The sequence below is a fragment of the Haliotis rubra genome, unplaced genomic scaffold, assembly GCF_003918875.1.
Source record: "Haliotis rubra isolate DU_JTF1 unplaced genomic scaffold, ASM391887v1 Scf228, whole genome shotgun sequence".
NCBI classification, from domain to species: Eukaryota; Metazoa; Mollusca; class Gastropoda; order Lepetellida; family Haliotidae; genus Haliotis; species Haliotis rubra.
Window position 1 is genome coordinate 823121 of NW_025766314.1, and position 18187 is coordinate 841307.

Genomic DNA, 18187 nt, shown 5'->3' on the forward strand with positions numbered 1-18187 from the left:
AACTGTAGACGTTCACGCCGATGACGAGGGGTGAGCATAGGTCTATGGTAATGGAGGTTCCCGCTGTTAAGACATCGGCGTACTGTATCAGTACTGATTGGTCTTCCGTGTGTTGCACTGTCTGACGTGCTGTTTCGGATGCCTGCATGAAGGGATTCTGTATATGCTGTCGCACAACATGGCAGTCTTGTCATCTTGTGGTCACCCTTGGTCTGCCAGTACGGGGGCGATCATTTGTGGTGGTGGTGGCCCGGAAACGTTGCTGCAGCCTGTAGATGGTTCGAACGTTGACCTGGAAGTGATTGGCAACGGCTTGTGCAGTGTGGCCAGCTTCAAGTCTTCCTAGCGCCTGGTTCCTCTGAGCTGTCGTGAGAAGGGACATCCTGCTGACGTTGTAATGTGAATGTTTCAACCAGGTTTTGGGGTGCATTTGATAGGGGCGGTCCTTGTGAACAGCACGTGCAGCATGAGTTTCATGAAAAACATGGAGAACACCGTACCATCTCCGAGATCAGGTTGCGTTTTTGAGACCCTTTCCTGGGTTCAATTCTGAGTTTAGGAAAGAACGTTTTTGCTCAGGTAAAGTTGGAGATGTGTTGCTTAGTATATGTTCTTTCTTCAAAGCTATAACCCTTCAAAAGTATCTGAAGTCATGATGATTCCAAATTATAACATACAGGTTTTATAACACATGCAGTTGTTGAAGAGTCAAGTATATCCACACACATTGCCCCTGTGTTTCATAATAAACAAACAAAAGTCGAAAAATGCCAATGAGTATCCTTTTTGGAAACTGTTTTCAGGCGTAGTGCCATTTGCAATTACTCTCCACAATCGTGACTATATACGCATGTGTGTATGTAGAAGAAAGGGTCAAATATCACATCATGGAACCACATAGAAGAGTTAAAACACTATAAATAAGCGACACTCTGTTTAATTAGGAAACAGTTAGAGATGGCACGTAGATAGTGTGTTGTTTAGGTGTTCCGTTGCTCCAGGCTTCAGCTGCACATATGGACATGAATAGGTAAAGACATTTACAGCATCCAGCTGTATGGGTAGCGCCATTTAAACAATGTATTTTTAACGGAAGCAAATGAAATCTCAAGTAGTTCAGGTCACCTTGTGTGCGTGTCACAGTAACAGGGCATAATGGTTTCCTTGGTCTGCCTGGACGCCGCCTTCAAGAAAATGTCATTTATCTTAATTTCATTAAGGCTATCAATTGTAATTTGAATTAAGTGGGTAATCATTTTATCAAACGCGTTTTGATGGCATCCTGAAAAACAATGTAGCATCTTATTCGTAATTTTTTTTACCGAGAATACGATATGGGACATGTGTTCGTCTACGTTCCTGAAAAACCGGATTTGTTATCTGCAATAAGAATATCGAATTCAAGTTTGACGTCGTAATCTTATCAAGTAGTTTTGAAGTTTCGATTTAGTGTTCAGATCATTTGACAATGAAGTTGATTATTTGTAGATTGTTTGACTTAATTTGAAAATGACGTATAGCATTTGAAAATGCTGTGCTTACTTTGATAACAGCGTACACATTTGACAATGCATCTATTGAACACTATCGTTCCCTGAAAGTTGAGTGATCCGCTGTGTCAGTTGGGTATAAATGCTTTATCGCGGGCTGTCGATGCTCTTACTTTTGATCAGAGGATTGTCTGGTCCAGACTCGAATATGCGGCGTTAAACAACATCCTTTCCATCAGAAAGCTAACAAGATGTACAGCCCGCAATATCACTGAAGCACTGTTTAAAGCGTTTCAGTTATGTCGCGGTCTGTATAACACTGCTGTAGAACACTTATAAACTTTCTCCACATATCTGCCATATTTTCCATATTTTGGAAGCTTCACTTAGTCCTAGAATAATGTAACCATCATTTTAATATCAGGCTCTTTGACAGAGCATGCTCATTTGTACCTAAAATGTGTGAAATGTCGATACCAAATGCTGGAGGCCTGTGTCTCTATGACGATAATGGTATCTGTGAAAAACCTGTTAATGAAATAATTTTCATAACCGTTTCAAAAGTTTTGTCTATTTCTTAAATCGTGTGTATTACGAGGGCCATAACGTGTCATTCTGTCCTTTTAAAAGCACATAAGTTTAATTTAATGTTAACACCAGGTGTTCTAAATGGGCGAGCATGTTCTTCCTGGTCGATAACAACAGCTGTGCGAGGTTGGGATAAGCATGCATTTGGTCAGAATCTATAATACTCAGGTCTTCGTGAGCGATGATTGTATGATGTATATCTACCAGCTTTGCTAGACCTTGTCAGGTACTTTGGTGATGGCGGTACAATTTAGAACTTCTACGAGCTCATACAACAACCTATTTACGTCATCAATAATACTTATACTGTCTTGAAGCAACATTAAATCATCCTATATTACTACTTGGCGATTTCAATTTGATGGCGGAGTGTCGTAATATTTTCTGGTCTGAAATCACGATCCCAAAATAACCCCAAATTCATCATGTAGACATTTTATTAACTATGACATTTGTAACTGTCTGGATATGATAGCTTCTTGGACGACCAATGGTAGAATAGAAGCACCAAATGTTAGCTTATATTGTTAAGGTCAGTATCATATGATTGCTACTTTAAAACTTCCTAGGTCTTAATGACTTTACGTTTTGTTAGATAAACACTGTACAAAACGCCATATGTGCAAACTAAAACACAGCCAGGTATCTTCTCAGATTGACATTATTGCTATCGTCTTTAGGCAACGTTATCAAGCCTCACCAGAGGCTGCAATAAGATTTGGTGGTAAGATGGATAACCTCCTTGCCCTACTGGCAGCCGCACGTGTGTATACAGCCTACTCCGGCTGGCCTTGCTATGTTCCTCGTTAAACGTGAGTGTCATAGGCACCGGAGATGCCCCTTTAAGATATAGGGAAAAGGTTGGGGCGTGTGGTTCTCAAAGTTGATATTAAGTGCATATTGATTCCAGGGATGGTGCGACCGATTAGTGGAATGTGTGATGTGTAGGATAAAAGACGACTCCGACGTTTTGGTTGAGAATGTTAAACCTTAAGGGAAGGAAATCCCGAGGGCGCTATAGCGCCCGAGTGATTTCCCTGACACTGAGGTTTTACATTCTGAACCAAAACCGAGGAGGAGTCTTTTATCAAACTTATAAACCGTCTAAGAAAATTACATATGTATTATTTTCAATTTGTGCATGTACTGTGTAGAACAACATTGATGGAACAGCCCGCAAATGATGGAACAGCCTCATGCAATCGTAAAACCTCTACCGAAGTTATTCCATAATGCGAAGCAACTGCAAGAACAATAGACAACATTGGCCATAGGTTTATAAGAGGCAAGATATAATATAATCACCAATAGGATATAATACATATGAATTATGTTGAATTAAACATAAAGTGGCATTGCGTTTCTTACAGTGACATATATTCAAACGTTTGTTTATGAGAGTAAGTGAGTGTGTGTAATTTTGGGCAGCTTTTACGAGGTAGCAATATTCCAGCAATGTCACGACTGGGGACCCTAGAAATAGGCTTCACACAGTGCATGTACCCATGTTTATTAGAGGCTATAGGCCCATATACATGACTGACTGAGTTTGGACGTCTGTATTTCTCTCACTTCATTAGGACAAACATTTCTGTCATCCATGAGAAATTCGCGTTCAAGCAGGGTCAATTGTACAATTCTGACTAAATACTAGAGAAGACTGACTGACTGACTGAATTTGGTTTTACGCCGCTTTTAGCAATATTCCAGCAACATCACGGTGGGGGACACCAGAAATGGGCTTCACACATTGTACCCATGTGGGGATACGAACCCGGGTCTTCGGCTTGACGAGACCACGCTTTAACCACTGAGCTATCTAACCGCCCCACCCATATACATGAAGTGCATATGGTACAGTATCAGATGATTTTAGCAAAATATTCCCTTTTCATATTATCAATCCGTTTCTGCTCTTGAAGTCACATTAGAAGTATAATATTACATATTTTAAATGGGAAACATGCATTCTTGTATTCAAGTTTAATACGTACCGAATAGATATTATCATAACAAACCCGTTTCAACATAGCATATTTTGTATGGAAATGTGAGGACGTGGATTATAATTACGATTCTTACTGTAAGTTATAAGTTACAGACATTATTTCACTATCATCATCATCTGTGGTTATATAATGTCTGTCAACATCGTAAATATAATCAACTGACCTGTCCGGTTGGAAACACGGCATAATATCTGATTAGAAGTATATTCTAATTTTCATTCTCTATGGCACAACTGATTCCAGAAAAGAACAAAAATTGTGGCATGTGAAGTTCATTGTACAGCACTTTAAGGCAAAACGGGGATCCGGACGTATAAGGCGTCGGTGTTGCGGTGTTCGGGAGCGCCAGAAACCTAAGAAGTTGGTCAGGCCCAAAATGGCAAACATCTATGTACCACAACCAGTGATGGATATTTTGAACGACAATACAACGGTTCCCCCGTTATAGTGTTGGGCGGTGGGGTAGCCTAGTGGTTAAAGCCTTTTCTAATCATGCCAAAGACCCGGGTTCGATTCCCCACATGGGTACAATGTGTGAAGCCTATTTCTGGTGACCCCCGCCGTGATATTGACGGAATATTGCTGAAAGCGGAGTAAGACTTAACTCACTCACTTATCCCATTATAGTGAGACACTAGGGCTGGAATATTAGCAAACAAACTCACTGTTGGTTGTTTAACTATAGCCAACTGTCACTCATAATGGAGACTGTAACATCTCAAATCGTAATGGTGAATTCTTTACATTCGTTATGAGATGAACGGTTGTTCACACACCAATTCAGCTAGTAAAACCCCGCACAATTCCCTGTAAACACGTTCCACATGCTCATTCGATTAAATGGCCTTGTACGAGACACACTGTACAAGACGCTTCAGAATGATGCTGCAGATAAGGCGATCATGTGATAAATGTAAGACGAAAGTCACTTTAAAAATGGTCACTTAAAATATTTCATTGCAAGGCACCTCTTCGATGTGACACATCAAAATGTACATTCATGTAATTGCACAACTGACTGACTTTCTTAATTGAGGGACAAATGAAAATATAACGACATTGTGTTTATGCAATTGAAAATTGACGAACTGTTGTCAAATTGGTTTTGTCTATTCCACCAATCATTGCTACAAAAGTTTTACAAAAATCTGTGAAAGAATCCGTGACTGGAAAGGTTTGTGTATGAATGAGTGATTAAGTGTCGGTGATGAAGACTTTGGTAGGAAATGGATTTGGAACCATATTTTTGTAAAGTTGTGACGAATACTGCACTTATTTTTTATTTTCATAGATAAGATATAGTATCGCCAATTCAAGATATTTTCAATTATAATTATAATTGTATACTCCCCAGGAAGTTGAGATTGATAATACGATGTGCCGTTGAGATTGACATCCAATGATCGAGGGAAAAAATACCAACGCCTTGAGCATGCACTAGTTCCCTGGATATGTGCGCTATGTAAATATCATATAATAATAATGATGATCCAGAAAGGTAGGGGATGGAGGAGGGAAAGCCAGAAGAGGACCTGGTAAGGGTGGTTGGGGTGTGTGTTTGGGTGGGGGTGGGAAAGGAGGATTCGGATGGGAGGCAAGTGGTTTAGGCGTGTGGGTACATGGGCACATGCATATGCCTAATACGGCGTAATACAATGTTGAATCACTCAATTTCCTTGAGGTAATATATATGACAGAAAATATTATGACATTCCTCGTAATTATGTTTCAAAGAGCACCATATGATTTCTGTTCAAGAGTTGCAAGCAATCACGGCCTTAGAAAATATTTCAAAAAGTTGTATGATATTGAGGACATATCCAAATGTGAAACTTCAAAGGCGATGATGATGTCTGATGCAATTTAGGGTTGTACCATATTACCTTCCCGTTATTTGGCCAGATGGACCCGCAACGATTGACTTTCCTTTGCGCGTGTTTGGGACGCGTTACTGATGTCACGTGTTGCGCAGGATATGCTCACCTGCTATCATGATTATTTGCTTATTATGCTCATGCAATGGCTAAAAACACAGGATGATAATGTTCATGGAAAGAGCTTTGTGGCTTTTACTACACCCGATTTTTCGATGTCCTTAAGATATAATCATTAATGTAACCCGTCATATGACTATATGTGATGAAATTTAAGTAGCAAAACGTATTTCACATTGGCAATGAATAAGTGCGTACACATCATTACACATGAGTACTTGTATAACTATCTTTCTGCATTTGTCAGTTATGTTCTTGCTTTACACCTAGGGCCCTACAGAAGTGTCTGAAGTGAAGAGGATTCCAAATTATTACTTAAAGGTTTTAACAAATACTTATAACAAATTCAGTTGCAATTGTGGAAGAGTCAAGTATATTAACAAATATTGCGCCTGTGTTTCATGATAAACAAACAAAACTCGAAAAATGCCTGTGATTATCCTTTTTGGAAACTATTTTCAGGCGTAATGTCATTTGCAATTACATGTACTCTTCCCATCCGTGACTATAGGCATTGGTGCATGTAGAAGAAAGGGTGAAATATCACATCGTGGAATCAAACAGAAGAGTCAAAACTCTATAAACAAGCGACACTCTGTTTAATTAGGAATCAGTAAGAGATGGCACGTAGATAGTGTGTTGTTTAGGTGTTCCGTTGCTCCAGGCTTCAGCAGCACATATGGACATGAATAGGTAAAGACATTTACAGCATCCAGCTGTATGGGTAGCGCCATTAAAACAAGGTATTTTTAACCGAAGCAAATGAAATCTCAAGTAGTCCAGGTCACCTTGTGTCCGTGTCACAGTAACAGGGCATCATGGCTTCCTTGGTCTGCCAGGACGCCGCCCTCAAGAAAATGTCATTTATCTTAATTTCATTAAGACCGCCAATCGTAAATTGAATAACCTGTGTAATCCTCATATCAAATGCATTTTGATGGCATCCTGGAAAACAATGTAGTAAAATGGGACATTTGCTCGTCTACATCGAAAACCGGATTTGTTCGCTGCAATAAGAACATCGAATTTAAGTTTGACGTCGTAATCATATGGACTAGTTTTGAAGTTGCTTTTGTTTTCAGACCATTTGACAATAAAGCTTATCATTTATAATTGGTTGATATAATTTGATAATGAAGTATAGAATTTGAATTAGTTTTCAGACCATTTTACAATAAAGCTTGTCATTTATAATTGGTTGATATAATTTGATAATGAAGTATAGAATTTGAATTAGTTTTCAGACCATTTGACAACTTGTCATTTATAATTGGTTGATATAATTTGATAATGAAGTATAGAATTTGAATTAGTTTTCAGACCATTTGACAATAAAACTTGTCATTTATAATTGGTTGATATAATTTGATAATGAAGTATAGAATTTGAATTAGTTTTCAGACCATTTGACAATAAAACTTGTCATTTATAATTGGTTGATATAATTTGATAATGACGTATAGATTTTGACGATGCAGTACATACTTTAAACATAGCGTACACATGTTATAATAAAGTACACCAGTTTATAATAGTCTACTCACTGATGTTGTTAACATCATTTGATAATGAAGAACATTGATCATGAAAAACACTGATAATGAGGAACATTGATAATGAAGAACACCATATGAAGTATATCAGGAATGACTGAGAAGTACATAGTGAGAGAGTCGCCTTACACTCTACTATAGAGAACATCAAGTGTGGATGATTATAGTGAAAACCAAACAGTCAGAAGAGTAGGAACAAAGGTTTAAGAATGTCCTTTTTGTTCATCGGACGGGTTTTCTGTCAAGCATGAACTAAATATAATAATGTTGGCATTCGTACATCATTTCCAGCATTGTACACAATGTGACAACCTTTTTAGACATCTAAAACATAGATAAAATGCCCCAATTTCTGGAAACCGCGCTTGTTATGACTATTACTGAATAACTTGGCACCGCTCATATTGAGAAAATATTCGAGCTGGCAGCCTGAAACACCAATACAGAAGCATAATCATGCATGAGCATATGCTCAGACCAGCATCTAATGATCATTATCGTTCCCTGAAAGTGGAGTGATCAACTGAGTGAGTTGGGCAAAAACGCTTTAAACAGTATTGTAGCTATATTGCGGGCTGTATAGCTAGTTAGCTTTCTGATGGGAACTTGGATGGTTGGTTTTTGTTGGGCGCCGTGCTGTGAAATATTACAGCTATATGATGGCAGTCTGTAAATACTCGAATCTGGACCATGCAATCCAGTTAACAGCATGAGCATCGCTTTACGCTATTGGGATACGATGACATGAGTCAACCAAGTCAAACAGCCTGACCACCCGACCCCGTTAGTCGCCTCTTACACAAGCATGCGTTGCTGAAGACCAATTCTAACCCGGATCTTCTCGGCTCCTGATGGGAAAGAAGCCCGACGAGAAATCTATTACCCTTAGTGAAAGAAATTACCGGTACTGATACCCTGAACTATAGTCGGGATTCAAACCCACAGTCATACGTTACTAGCTTGCCTAAGTGGCGGAACCTCTTCACAGTGAATTGTGAGTGTATCCGTCCCCAACGGTGATACCCATCACAAACACATGCGGAGGAAGGTCAATTGTTCCATCCTGCTCAAACGTCGGCACCCGTCACAATCACATGCAATGGAAAATATATTCCTTATCTAAAACACAGGAACATAGGTTGCAGGACAAAATATGAAATTGCATTGGACGTCAGATTTGTTAGTGATACATTGCATTTTGAATACCCTCCGTAATTCTACCATCAAACGTTCTTAAAGCTTCACTGACGCCTTGACAGCTATCACCCTATCAAATAACATCTAAGCAAGAATTTCGAGCGTACCTCAGAAGTTACAAATGTTTAACTCCAAAGGCAAGATACTGCTCGACATAAAGGCAAAATTGACTTTAGGGAATATACTGTCCACAGACATACTGTACAAGTCAAATTAGGGAATAGAATCGGACAAAATGTGTGTCATATTTTCACATAGCTGCCTAATCTTGTCGTGGTATGTTGTAACCATGATTTTCTCATGAGGCTCTTTAAAAGAGCATGTTCGTACCTAAAATGCGTTAACTGTTGATATCAAAGGCTGGAGTCATATGTCATGAGATAATGATAATGATAATGTTTAAGAAAATAGCTTTCATAATGGTTTGAAAAGTTTTGTCTATTTCTTAAATTGTGTGTATTACGAGGGCCCTAAAGTTCCATTATCATCTTTTCCTTTTAAAAAGCACATAAGTTTAATGTAATGTTAACACCAGGTGTTCTAAATGGGCGAGCATGTTCTTCCTGGTCGATAACAACCGCTGTGCGAGGTTGGGATAAGCATGCATTTGGTCAGAATCTATAATACTCACGTCTTCGTGAGCGATGATTGTATGATGTATATCTACCAGCTTTGCTAGACCTTGTCAGGTACTTTGGTGATGGCGGTACAATTTAGAACTTCTACGAGCTCATACAACAACCTATTTACGTCATCAATAATACTTATACTGTCTTGAAGCAACATTAAATCATCGTAATACATATTGCTACTTGGCGATTTCAATTTGATGGCGGAGTGTTGTAATATTTTCTGGTCTTAACTGACGATCCCAAAATATCCCCAAATCCATCATGTAGACATTTTATTAACTATGACATTTGTAACTGTCTGGATTGATAGCTTCTAAGACGACCAATGGTAGAATAGAAGCACCAAATGTTAGCTTTTATTGTTAGGGTCATTATCATATGATTGCTACTTTAAAACTTCCTAGGTCTTAATGACTTTACGTTTTGTTAGATAAACACTGTACAAAACGCCATATGTGCAAACTAAAACACACAGGTATCTTCTCAGATTGACATTATTGCTATTGCCTGTAGGCAACGTTATCAAGCCTCGCCGGAGGCTGCAATAAGATTTGGTGGTAAGATGGATAACCTCCTTGCCCTACTGGCAGCCGCACGTGTGTATACAGCCTACTCCAGTTGACCTTGCGATGTTCCTCGTTAAACGTGAGTGTCATAGGCACCGGAGATGCTCCTTTAAGATATAGGGAAAAGGTTGGGGCGTGTGGTTCTCACAGTTCATATTAATTGCATATTGATTCCAAGGATGGTGCGACCGATTAGTGGAATGTGTGATGAGACACAATTATGATAAAATCACCCACGGGATATAATACATATGAATTATGTTAAATTAAACATAAAGTGGTATTGCGATTCTTACAGTGAGATACATTCAAATGTGTATTTATGAAAGACTCATATACATAGGCTCATACATATGGAGTGCATATGGAATAGTATAGGATCATTTTAACAAAAGATTCACATTTCATTTCATTCTGTTTCTGCTCTTGAAGACATATTTGAAGTATAACATATCATATTTCAAAAGGGAAAGTTGCATTCGTGTATTTAAGTGTAATAGGTGCAGCATGATCGTATCATAACAGCTTGTTCATGATTGCATATTTTGTATGGAAATGTGACACTGGGTAGATAAAGGGTTGGTACTAACTAGAGCTGTGACGATATATCGTAGTATCGATAATCGTGATACTTTATTTGATGATAAATATATCGATACGTTTTTTCGTATCGTGATATGTATCGTTGACCTTAAAATTGTTAATTTTCATTAAATATTGAAGGTTATGTCAAAATTTCTTGCTATTAACATATGATTTTTAAAGAAAATAACTAAAGAAAGCATATCATGATATGCATCGAATCGAATCGCATCGTTTCAAGATATCGCGATACGTATCGTATCGTTAAATTTCTGTATGGTCACACCTCTACTACTAACTAGAACACACATTAATCAGTTCAAGAAGAGTTTAAACTCAACATCATCATCATTAGTCGTTATTAAATACCTGTCTACATCATAAACATAATCAACTGACCAGTTCGGACGTAAAAACGGCATACTGTCTGATTAGAAGCATATTCTAATTCATTATTCTCTATGGCACAGCTGATTCCAAAACAGAAATGGAATCGTGGCATATGAAGTTCATTTCATGCAACTTTATCCTGACGTTAGGAGTTCGGGGGTCCGGACGTTTAAGGTGTCGAAATTCCCTATTCGGTGTTGCGGTGTTCGGGGCGCCAGAAACCTGAGAGGTGGTTGAGCCCAAAATGGCAAACATCTAGCTACCACACTCAGTGCTAGATATTATGACGACGATTCAACGGTTCCGCCATTATAGTGAGAAACTGTTACTGGAATATTTGCAAACAAACTCACTCTTGACAGTTTAACAGCCAACTGTCACTCACAATAAACACTTTTAACATCTCAAATCGTAATGGTGATTTTCTTACATTCGTTATGAGATGAACGGTCGTTCACACACCAATTAAGCTCGTAAAACCCCGCACAATTCCCTGTAAACACGTTCCACATGCTCATTCGATTAAATGGCCTTGTACGTGACACACTGTACAAGACGCTTCAGAATGATGCTGCAGATAAGGCGATCATGTGTTAAGTGGAAGAGGAAAGTCACTTTAAAAATGGTCACTTAAAATATTTCATGCATGGCACCATTCGATGTGACACATCAAAATGTACATTCATGTAATTGCACAACTGACTGAATTTCTCAATTGAGGAGTAAATGAAAATATAATGAGTTTGTTTTTATGCAATTGAAAACTTAAGAGCTCAAATTTGGTTTTATCTATTTAACCGTTAATCATTACTGAAACAGTATTAAATACATTGTGAAATAATCCGTGGCTGGGTAACTTAGTGTAAAAGAGATTGATTCGGTAGCAGTGATCAAGACTTGGGTGAGAAATGGATTTGCAACCACATGTACCTTCTATGTTGAAAATATTGTGAAGCTGTGACGAATACTGCACATCTGTTGATTTTCATGAATAAAACATAGTATCGCCAACTTTTCCGATGGTTGGTGGCTGGTGATTATTCGGTGCTCCAGGCGTTCGCTCGTCATGGTGAAAACCTCGGTACACTGTGCAAGTCGAAAGTCCTCGGCAGTGATATTGCTCAGACATTGCTAAATACGGCGTAATACAATATTCAATCAATCAATGTCCTTGACACAAAAAACACGACACAAAATATTACGACATTCTTCAAGCCCTCCAGTTCACTTGCCTCTTCACGGATGTGTTTCCCAAATGTTTTTAAATGTTCCGCTATGACTTCATACCACAATACAAGAGACCGTTATAAGAATTACTTTGGCAATAGTGAGTACATTGCCAGAAAATTATTGCAGGAATCAGTGTGTTACAAATAATTATTTTGCATGTGCGTCCGCAGATTGTTGGTCTATTTTCTAATGAGTCGTAGACGCTTCAACTCTCAACAAATGGGTAATAGCGACACTTGAATTGGGCTGTGGTGTGCTAAAAAATTACGAAAATTGCCTTAAAACTGTGTGTCTGGTCGAATCCATTCCGTGCACAGATCACCCCACCGCGCGTGGGGAAACACTTACTGCGAATCTTGGGACTGCTGCCAGGAGGTAATGAGCAGGGATGCCAAGTGAATATTCTTTTTGTACGTGTCTGTAACATGTGTTCAAGAAGAATGTATTTGTCGTTAATGATGAGACATCTAACTCTTGAGACTTGTTTTCGAGTGTTAAGTTTGTAATGTTCTTTTTGAGTGTCTGAGTGGGTTTGTCATGTTGCACTACAAAACCGGTGTTAGTTCGGACTCGTGAAAGCAACATCAGTCGTACAGGTACATACATACATATACGTCTACGTTCCCTGAGACATAAGTTCTAGACTACTGGTCACTATTATTCACTCACACACTCAGTAGCAAAATGAGATGTTCTTGTCTATTATTTGACTCTGGCTAGATCGCATCCTGCCAGAATCACTATCGAACAGAGAGGACACCTCTGTCATCGCTGTCCAGACACATGTGACCATTAGTTCGATTCCCGATTCCCCACGCTAAATGTTTCAATGTCTGTCAGCAAGAAAATCGTGCACATTAGTTTCACAAAAGTGTTCCTGGACATGTGGGGCGGTTCCTGCACTACCTGTTGCACCCATCAGTAACACATGCAAAGACACGGAAATATGAAAAACACACATTTTGTTATGTAAATTGTAAAAAACCCCGAAAAACCAAGGCTATAGTATGTCTCACAGTCCCTGAACTAAAGCCCTAAATAAAGCAAGTCTACATTTCCTCTTGTTCAGTATCTCCCATCTAACTAGGGCTCCTTTTCTATTTAAATGGGTTTATTTGTTACTATCAAACGAGTATACAATGCATATTCAGTGCCGGAATAGCGGTCGACATACAGGCAAAATTGTCTTAGTTGACGTTATTCCTTTTGTGGAACAGTCTTATTAATTGCTAGGAAACCATTGCATCTCAAGAGCATTGGTTTTTAATATTTACGTCTTGGCCGAGCGTCAGAGATAGGCTTAATTATTTACAGGGCGGGTTTTAAAATAGATGGACTGAAATATAACCATTAACAGTGTTTTTGAAAATATGTCTTGACTTAAACGTAAGCATGTATGTCTCATTTTGTTTAGAGACTGACTGACTGAGTTTGGTTTTACGCCGCTTTTAGCAATATTCAAGCAACATCACGGCGGGGGACACCAGAAATGGGCTTCACACATTGTACCCATGTGGGGATTCGAACCCGGGTTTCGGCGTGACGAGCGAACGCTTTAACCATTAGGCTACCCCACCGCCCCATATTGTTTAGAGAAAAGAGACTTACCATCATTTAATACAAATCCATATTAGTAAGATTTTGGTTAGTCGAATTGGTAAAGCGTTCGTTCGCCATGCTATAGGTCCAGTTCGATTCCACACAATGAGTTAGTGCTAAGTCTGGTAATTTTGTGTGTCCCCCTACATCAAAATACATTCATATAATTCTACAAAGAGTTTGTTTTATGCAATTGAAAACTGAAGAACTGTCAATTTGGTTTTGTCTTTTTAACTATCAATCATTGCTGGGGCGGTGGGGTAGCCTAGTGGTTAAAGTGATCGCTCGTCACGCCAAAGACCCTGTCCGACTCCCCACGTGAGTACATTGTGTGAAGCCCATTTTGTGGTGTCCCGCGCCGTGATATTGATGGAATATTGCTAAAAGCGGCGTAAAACTAAACTCACTCACTCAATCATCGTTGCAACAGTTTGACAAAATCTGTGAAAGGGAACTGTGACTAGTAAATGTTGTTTACCATTTCATTGGCATGTTTAAAGTTAGCTAACAATTTAATGTGGATTGTTTTGAAGGTGTAAAGATCAGCGGTGACCTATACGCCTGGGTCGTGGTGTTCGTTCTGCCCGTGAACAGTGCCCTCAACCCGCTCCTGTATACAATCACCACCAAGCTGTTCAAACAGAAACTCTTCTCCAAGTTTTCTTCCGTTGTGTGGAGACCACAGGTCAATAAGGAGTCTTCACAGTCTTTGTCCAGTGCCAGGGCAAACCGGACGTCGGTCAGTCAGCGTCATGTCCTGAATGACATGGAGGTGAGTCTACTATAATCTCGAATCACGTATACCTCGAACCTCCTAGCTCACGTTGAACCTCAGTAACTTTAACAAATGTTAACATTGTTACCTCGCGCCTTCGAACTTCGTTAGCTTAACTCATGTTAACTCGATATCTTAAACTCCTTACATCTTAATAACAGGGACAAAACCAATTCCATGGCCAAAAAAAGAGCAAATTAAAATACAGATTCTTGACTTTCTTCAGAGCCAAAAGCAGTTTGTTGTAAAGGAGAATTTTTTTATAGTAAATTCTTCTAAAAGCAGATCAAAACTCAGTTGTACGATTCGTCTATATCATGCGCACATTTGTATTAATCACTGTTAATTTCTTCCATCTTGAAACAATCTACACCGAAACTTGCTATTTGATGCTGTATATGTGAAGTGGGACAACAATCAATAAGCCATTGTCTCTCTTTATGATCAGGTATAATTCATTTGGAGACAAAAATTATATTAATGACTATTCGGTAATATGCAGCATGTAACGTATGCTATATTTGGGATTACACTTTCTTAGTAAAGTACAGATTCTAGTTCTTTTGGGTTGAGTCCAATCCGGGATTCGAACCCACACCCTCAGAGTCAGGCACCTAATCGCCAGCACGCAAAGTCAGACGCCTAGACCGCTCATTTTGTGTGGAAGCCACGGTGGCTGAGCGGTCTAGGCGTCTGACTTTGTGTGGGTTCGAATCCCGGATTGGATTCAACCCAAAAAGTACTAGAATCTGTACTTTACTAAGAAAGTGTAATCCCAAATATAACATACGTTACATTTGACCACTTTCTAAAATGGCATTGTGTATTTAATATGCAGCATAATGAATATCCAATTTCACTGGAAAATTAAGGTTGAAGGTCTTCGTACTTACATGATTACTAGGGTGATAATATTATCATTCTCGTTGCTTGTGGATATTTCTCCGGTATGTTCACCTTATGAAATAGGACTGAGGAGATTGTTTGATTACGTTGAGCTCCTGATTGACTTGACTCATGGAAGTGAGGATATATCGAAGTGTAGATACAGATATTGGACGAAAAATATAGATGGTTTCATAAACACCATCCATGATACCCGATGAATCAGGATGCGGTAGAATTAAATTTAACCTCCTTTAGAAGGTGATTTCATGACGCCATTGATCGTCGTCGGTGTGTCTCGCTGTTTCAACAAATGGTTTGTCTGGTCCAAACTGGAAAATGTACAGGTCGTGGTGTTACTGTGTGGCTTTCAACATTCACTCTCTCACTTCACCTCAAACAGAGGCATCCTATCGAGCACTGAATGCAATGGGTATCACATTATCTGAAACAAGCGCCATCGGTACAGATCAGCATTTCCTCCCCATAGCATCATAAACACAAGTAGACGTGTCTGCGTTCTGTGTGGAAGGGGCAAATGTGTTACATACCATGTAAGACACATGGCTGCTGGTTTGGCTTCATCTTCTCTGCTGTATCACCCGGTCACTGTGATACTAGGCCCCCGCAATGCTTTGAAGCATCACAACCACCTTCTGGGAGTCGTTACAAGAGAACACTTCCATCACTGTGGCAGAAGAGTCATGTCCATTGCCCTTAAGCTCCTTAAAATGTGAAAAACAACTTTCAGGTTTTTCATATTTGCTGCATGGCCAGGGTACATGGCTGGTATCAGCAGGCGCTTTACAATTCAACAGGCAGGACAAACTCACAAACAAACTCTCCCAAAACACTCAAAACATATTCTGAAGCTAGAGAATATAATAGCCGCAGGTTATTTAGGTCATTGACCTCTGTACAGTATAAAGTAATTTGTTCAACCCATGATGCTTCTTCTATAGGAGGGCGGTGGGGTAGCGTAGTGGTTAAAGCGTTGGCTTGTCACGCCGAAGACCCGGGTTCGAATCCCCACATGGGTACAATGTGTGAAGCCCATTTCTGGTGTCCCCCGCCGTGATGTTGCTGGAATATTGCTAAAAGCGGCGTAAAACCAAATTCAGTCAGTCAGTCAGTTTTCTCTAGGATTTAGTCAGAATTGTACAATCGACCCTGCTTGAACGCGAATTTCTTATGGATGACAGAAATGTTTGTCCTGATGAAGTAAGAGAAATACAGACGTCCATCACTGATCGGTACTGTCAAACAGGTTGAAAGACCGGATGATCACGACCAGCTAAACAAATGCCTCATCGCGACCAAGCTGTGAATCAAACTGCGATTGTTTATTCGGTGGTCCGATGAAGAAATGAAAATCACTTGAAAAGTAATTTTATGAACGCTTCGTTTATGTTCTTGTTCTACACGCAGGGAAATAAATGCTGATCAGCGTATGCTATGCGTAGACCGATCAGTATTTGTTTCTCCATATTTCCAGTTGTCCTCTTGTCAAAAGAATATGTTAATGCATTAACTTATGAGCATTTGTTCATCAGTGTTTTGAGAAACGATTACTGATCAGTGTTTGCATGTCATCGTTTTGAATGGCATTCAAATATTGAGATGACGCCGCACTAACAACATTCCAGCTATATGGCGGCGGTCTGTAAGTAAGCGAGTCTGGACCAGATAAGCCAGTGATCAACATTATGAGTATCGATCTACGCAAATTGATGACATTTGTCTGCGATACTGTCCACCCAATTACGATAGTCGCCTTCTAAGACAAGCATGAGTTGTTGATGACCAATGTTAACCCGGACCTTCAATTATTCAAATTGTTCAGAATACTGAGAAAAGACTTCACTAAAATCATTTTGACACACATGTTCGTATGATATTCTCTGTTAATAATTGTGCATGTTTTCGCTATAGAACGAGAAAGTATATATTAAACTGTACTTTGTATTTCAGATGCAGTGCCTTAGGAATTATCGTCATGGAAATGAAAGATTGACTGGTCATAAAAAGAAATCCATTTTGAAAAATAAACTCATCAAGAAGTGTGACGTATCAGAGCCTTTAAACGAGGAAGTGAATGGACAATTGTCTCCACGAGACGAACCCACAAAACAAACATCTGTGGCGGGGTCACCCCCTTAGTGACCATTCGGAAGGTCTGGAGTATCAAGTTTGTGACATTTATCTGTACAGAATTGTTTCATTCGGGGTTGAGAGACTTGACGAAATGGGTAAGCAAATAGAAAGCTTAGAGTTCCAATGTCGCAGTATATCCACGTAAGCCTTCAAATTCAGCATAACTATTAGTTTGAAGTGCGTTGTTATGGAAAAATACTTTTTCGTCATATATTGCATTGTTAGAGAGAGGGAGGGAGGGAGAGAGAGAGTATGAGAAAAAAAGGGAGAGAGAGAGACTGATACAGGGAGAAAGAGAGACAATGAGAGAGAAAGCTTATACTTGATTATGTATATATGGAATTGGAAAAAGATACTCTCCACTGTTCTGGTATATCTATATTCCTCACGGGTACCCATCATGCTGATGTTTGATTGTTTCATGTTAAGCTGGCACGTTTCATTTATTACTCATGTTCACCGTTTAAACCTAGCACATTTCATTTATCATTCATGTTTACAGTTTAACCTAACATATTTCACTTGTCAGAAATTGTTCATCCG

The 18187-nt window shown here is 39.2% G+C and overlaps 1 protein-coding gene across 1 annotated transcript in view; it reads left to right on the forward strand.

The window, feature by feature from the left end:
• Positions 1-17650, forward strand: part of LOC124277807 (G-protein coupled receptor GRL101-like) — a 35234-nt gene extending 17584 nt beyond the window's left edge. The window contains exons 9-10 of the mRNA XM_046713522.1: positions 14364-14602; positions 17462-17650. Of these exons, the coding sequence (XP_046569478.1) occupies positions 14364-14602; positions 17462-17650 (428 nt within the window). The remainder of the gene's footprint in view (positions 1-14363; positions 14603-17461) is intronic.
• Positions 17651-18187: the final 537 nt, after the last annotated feature.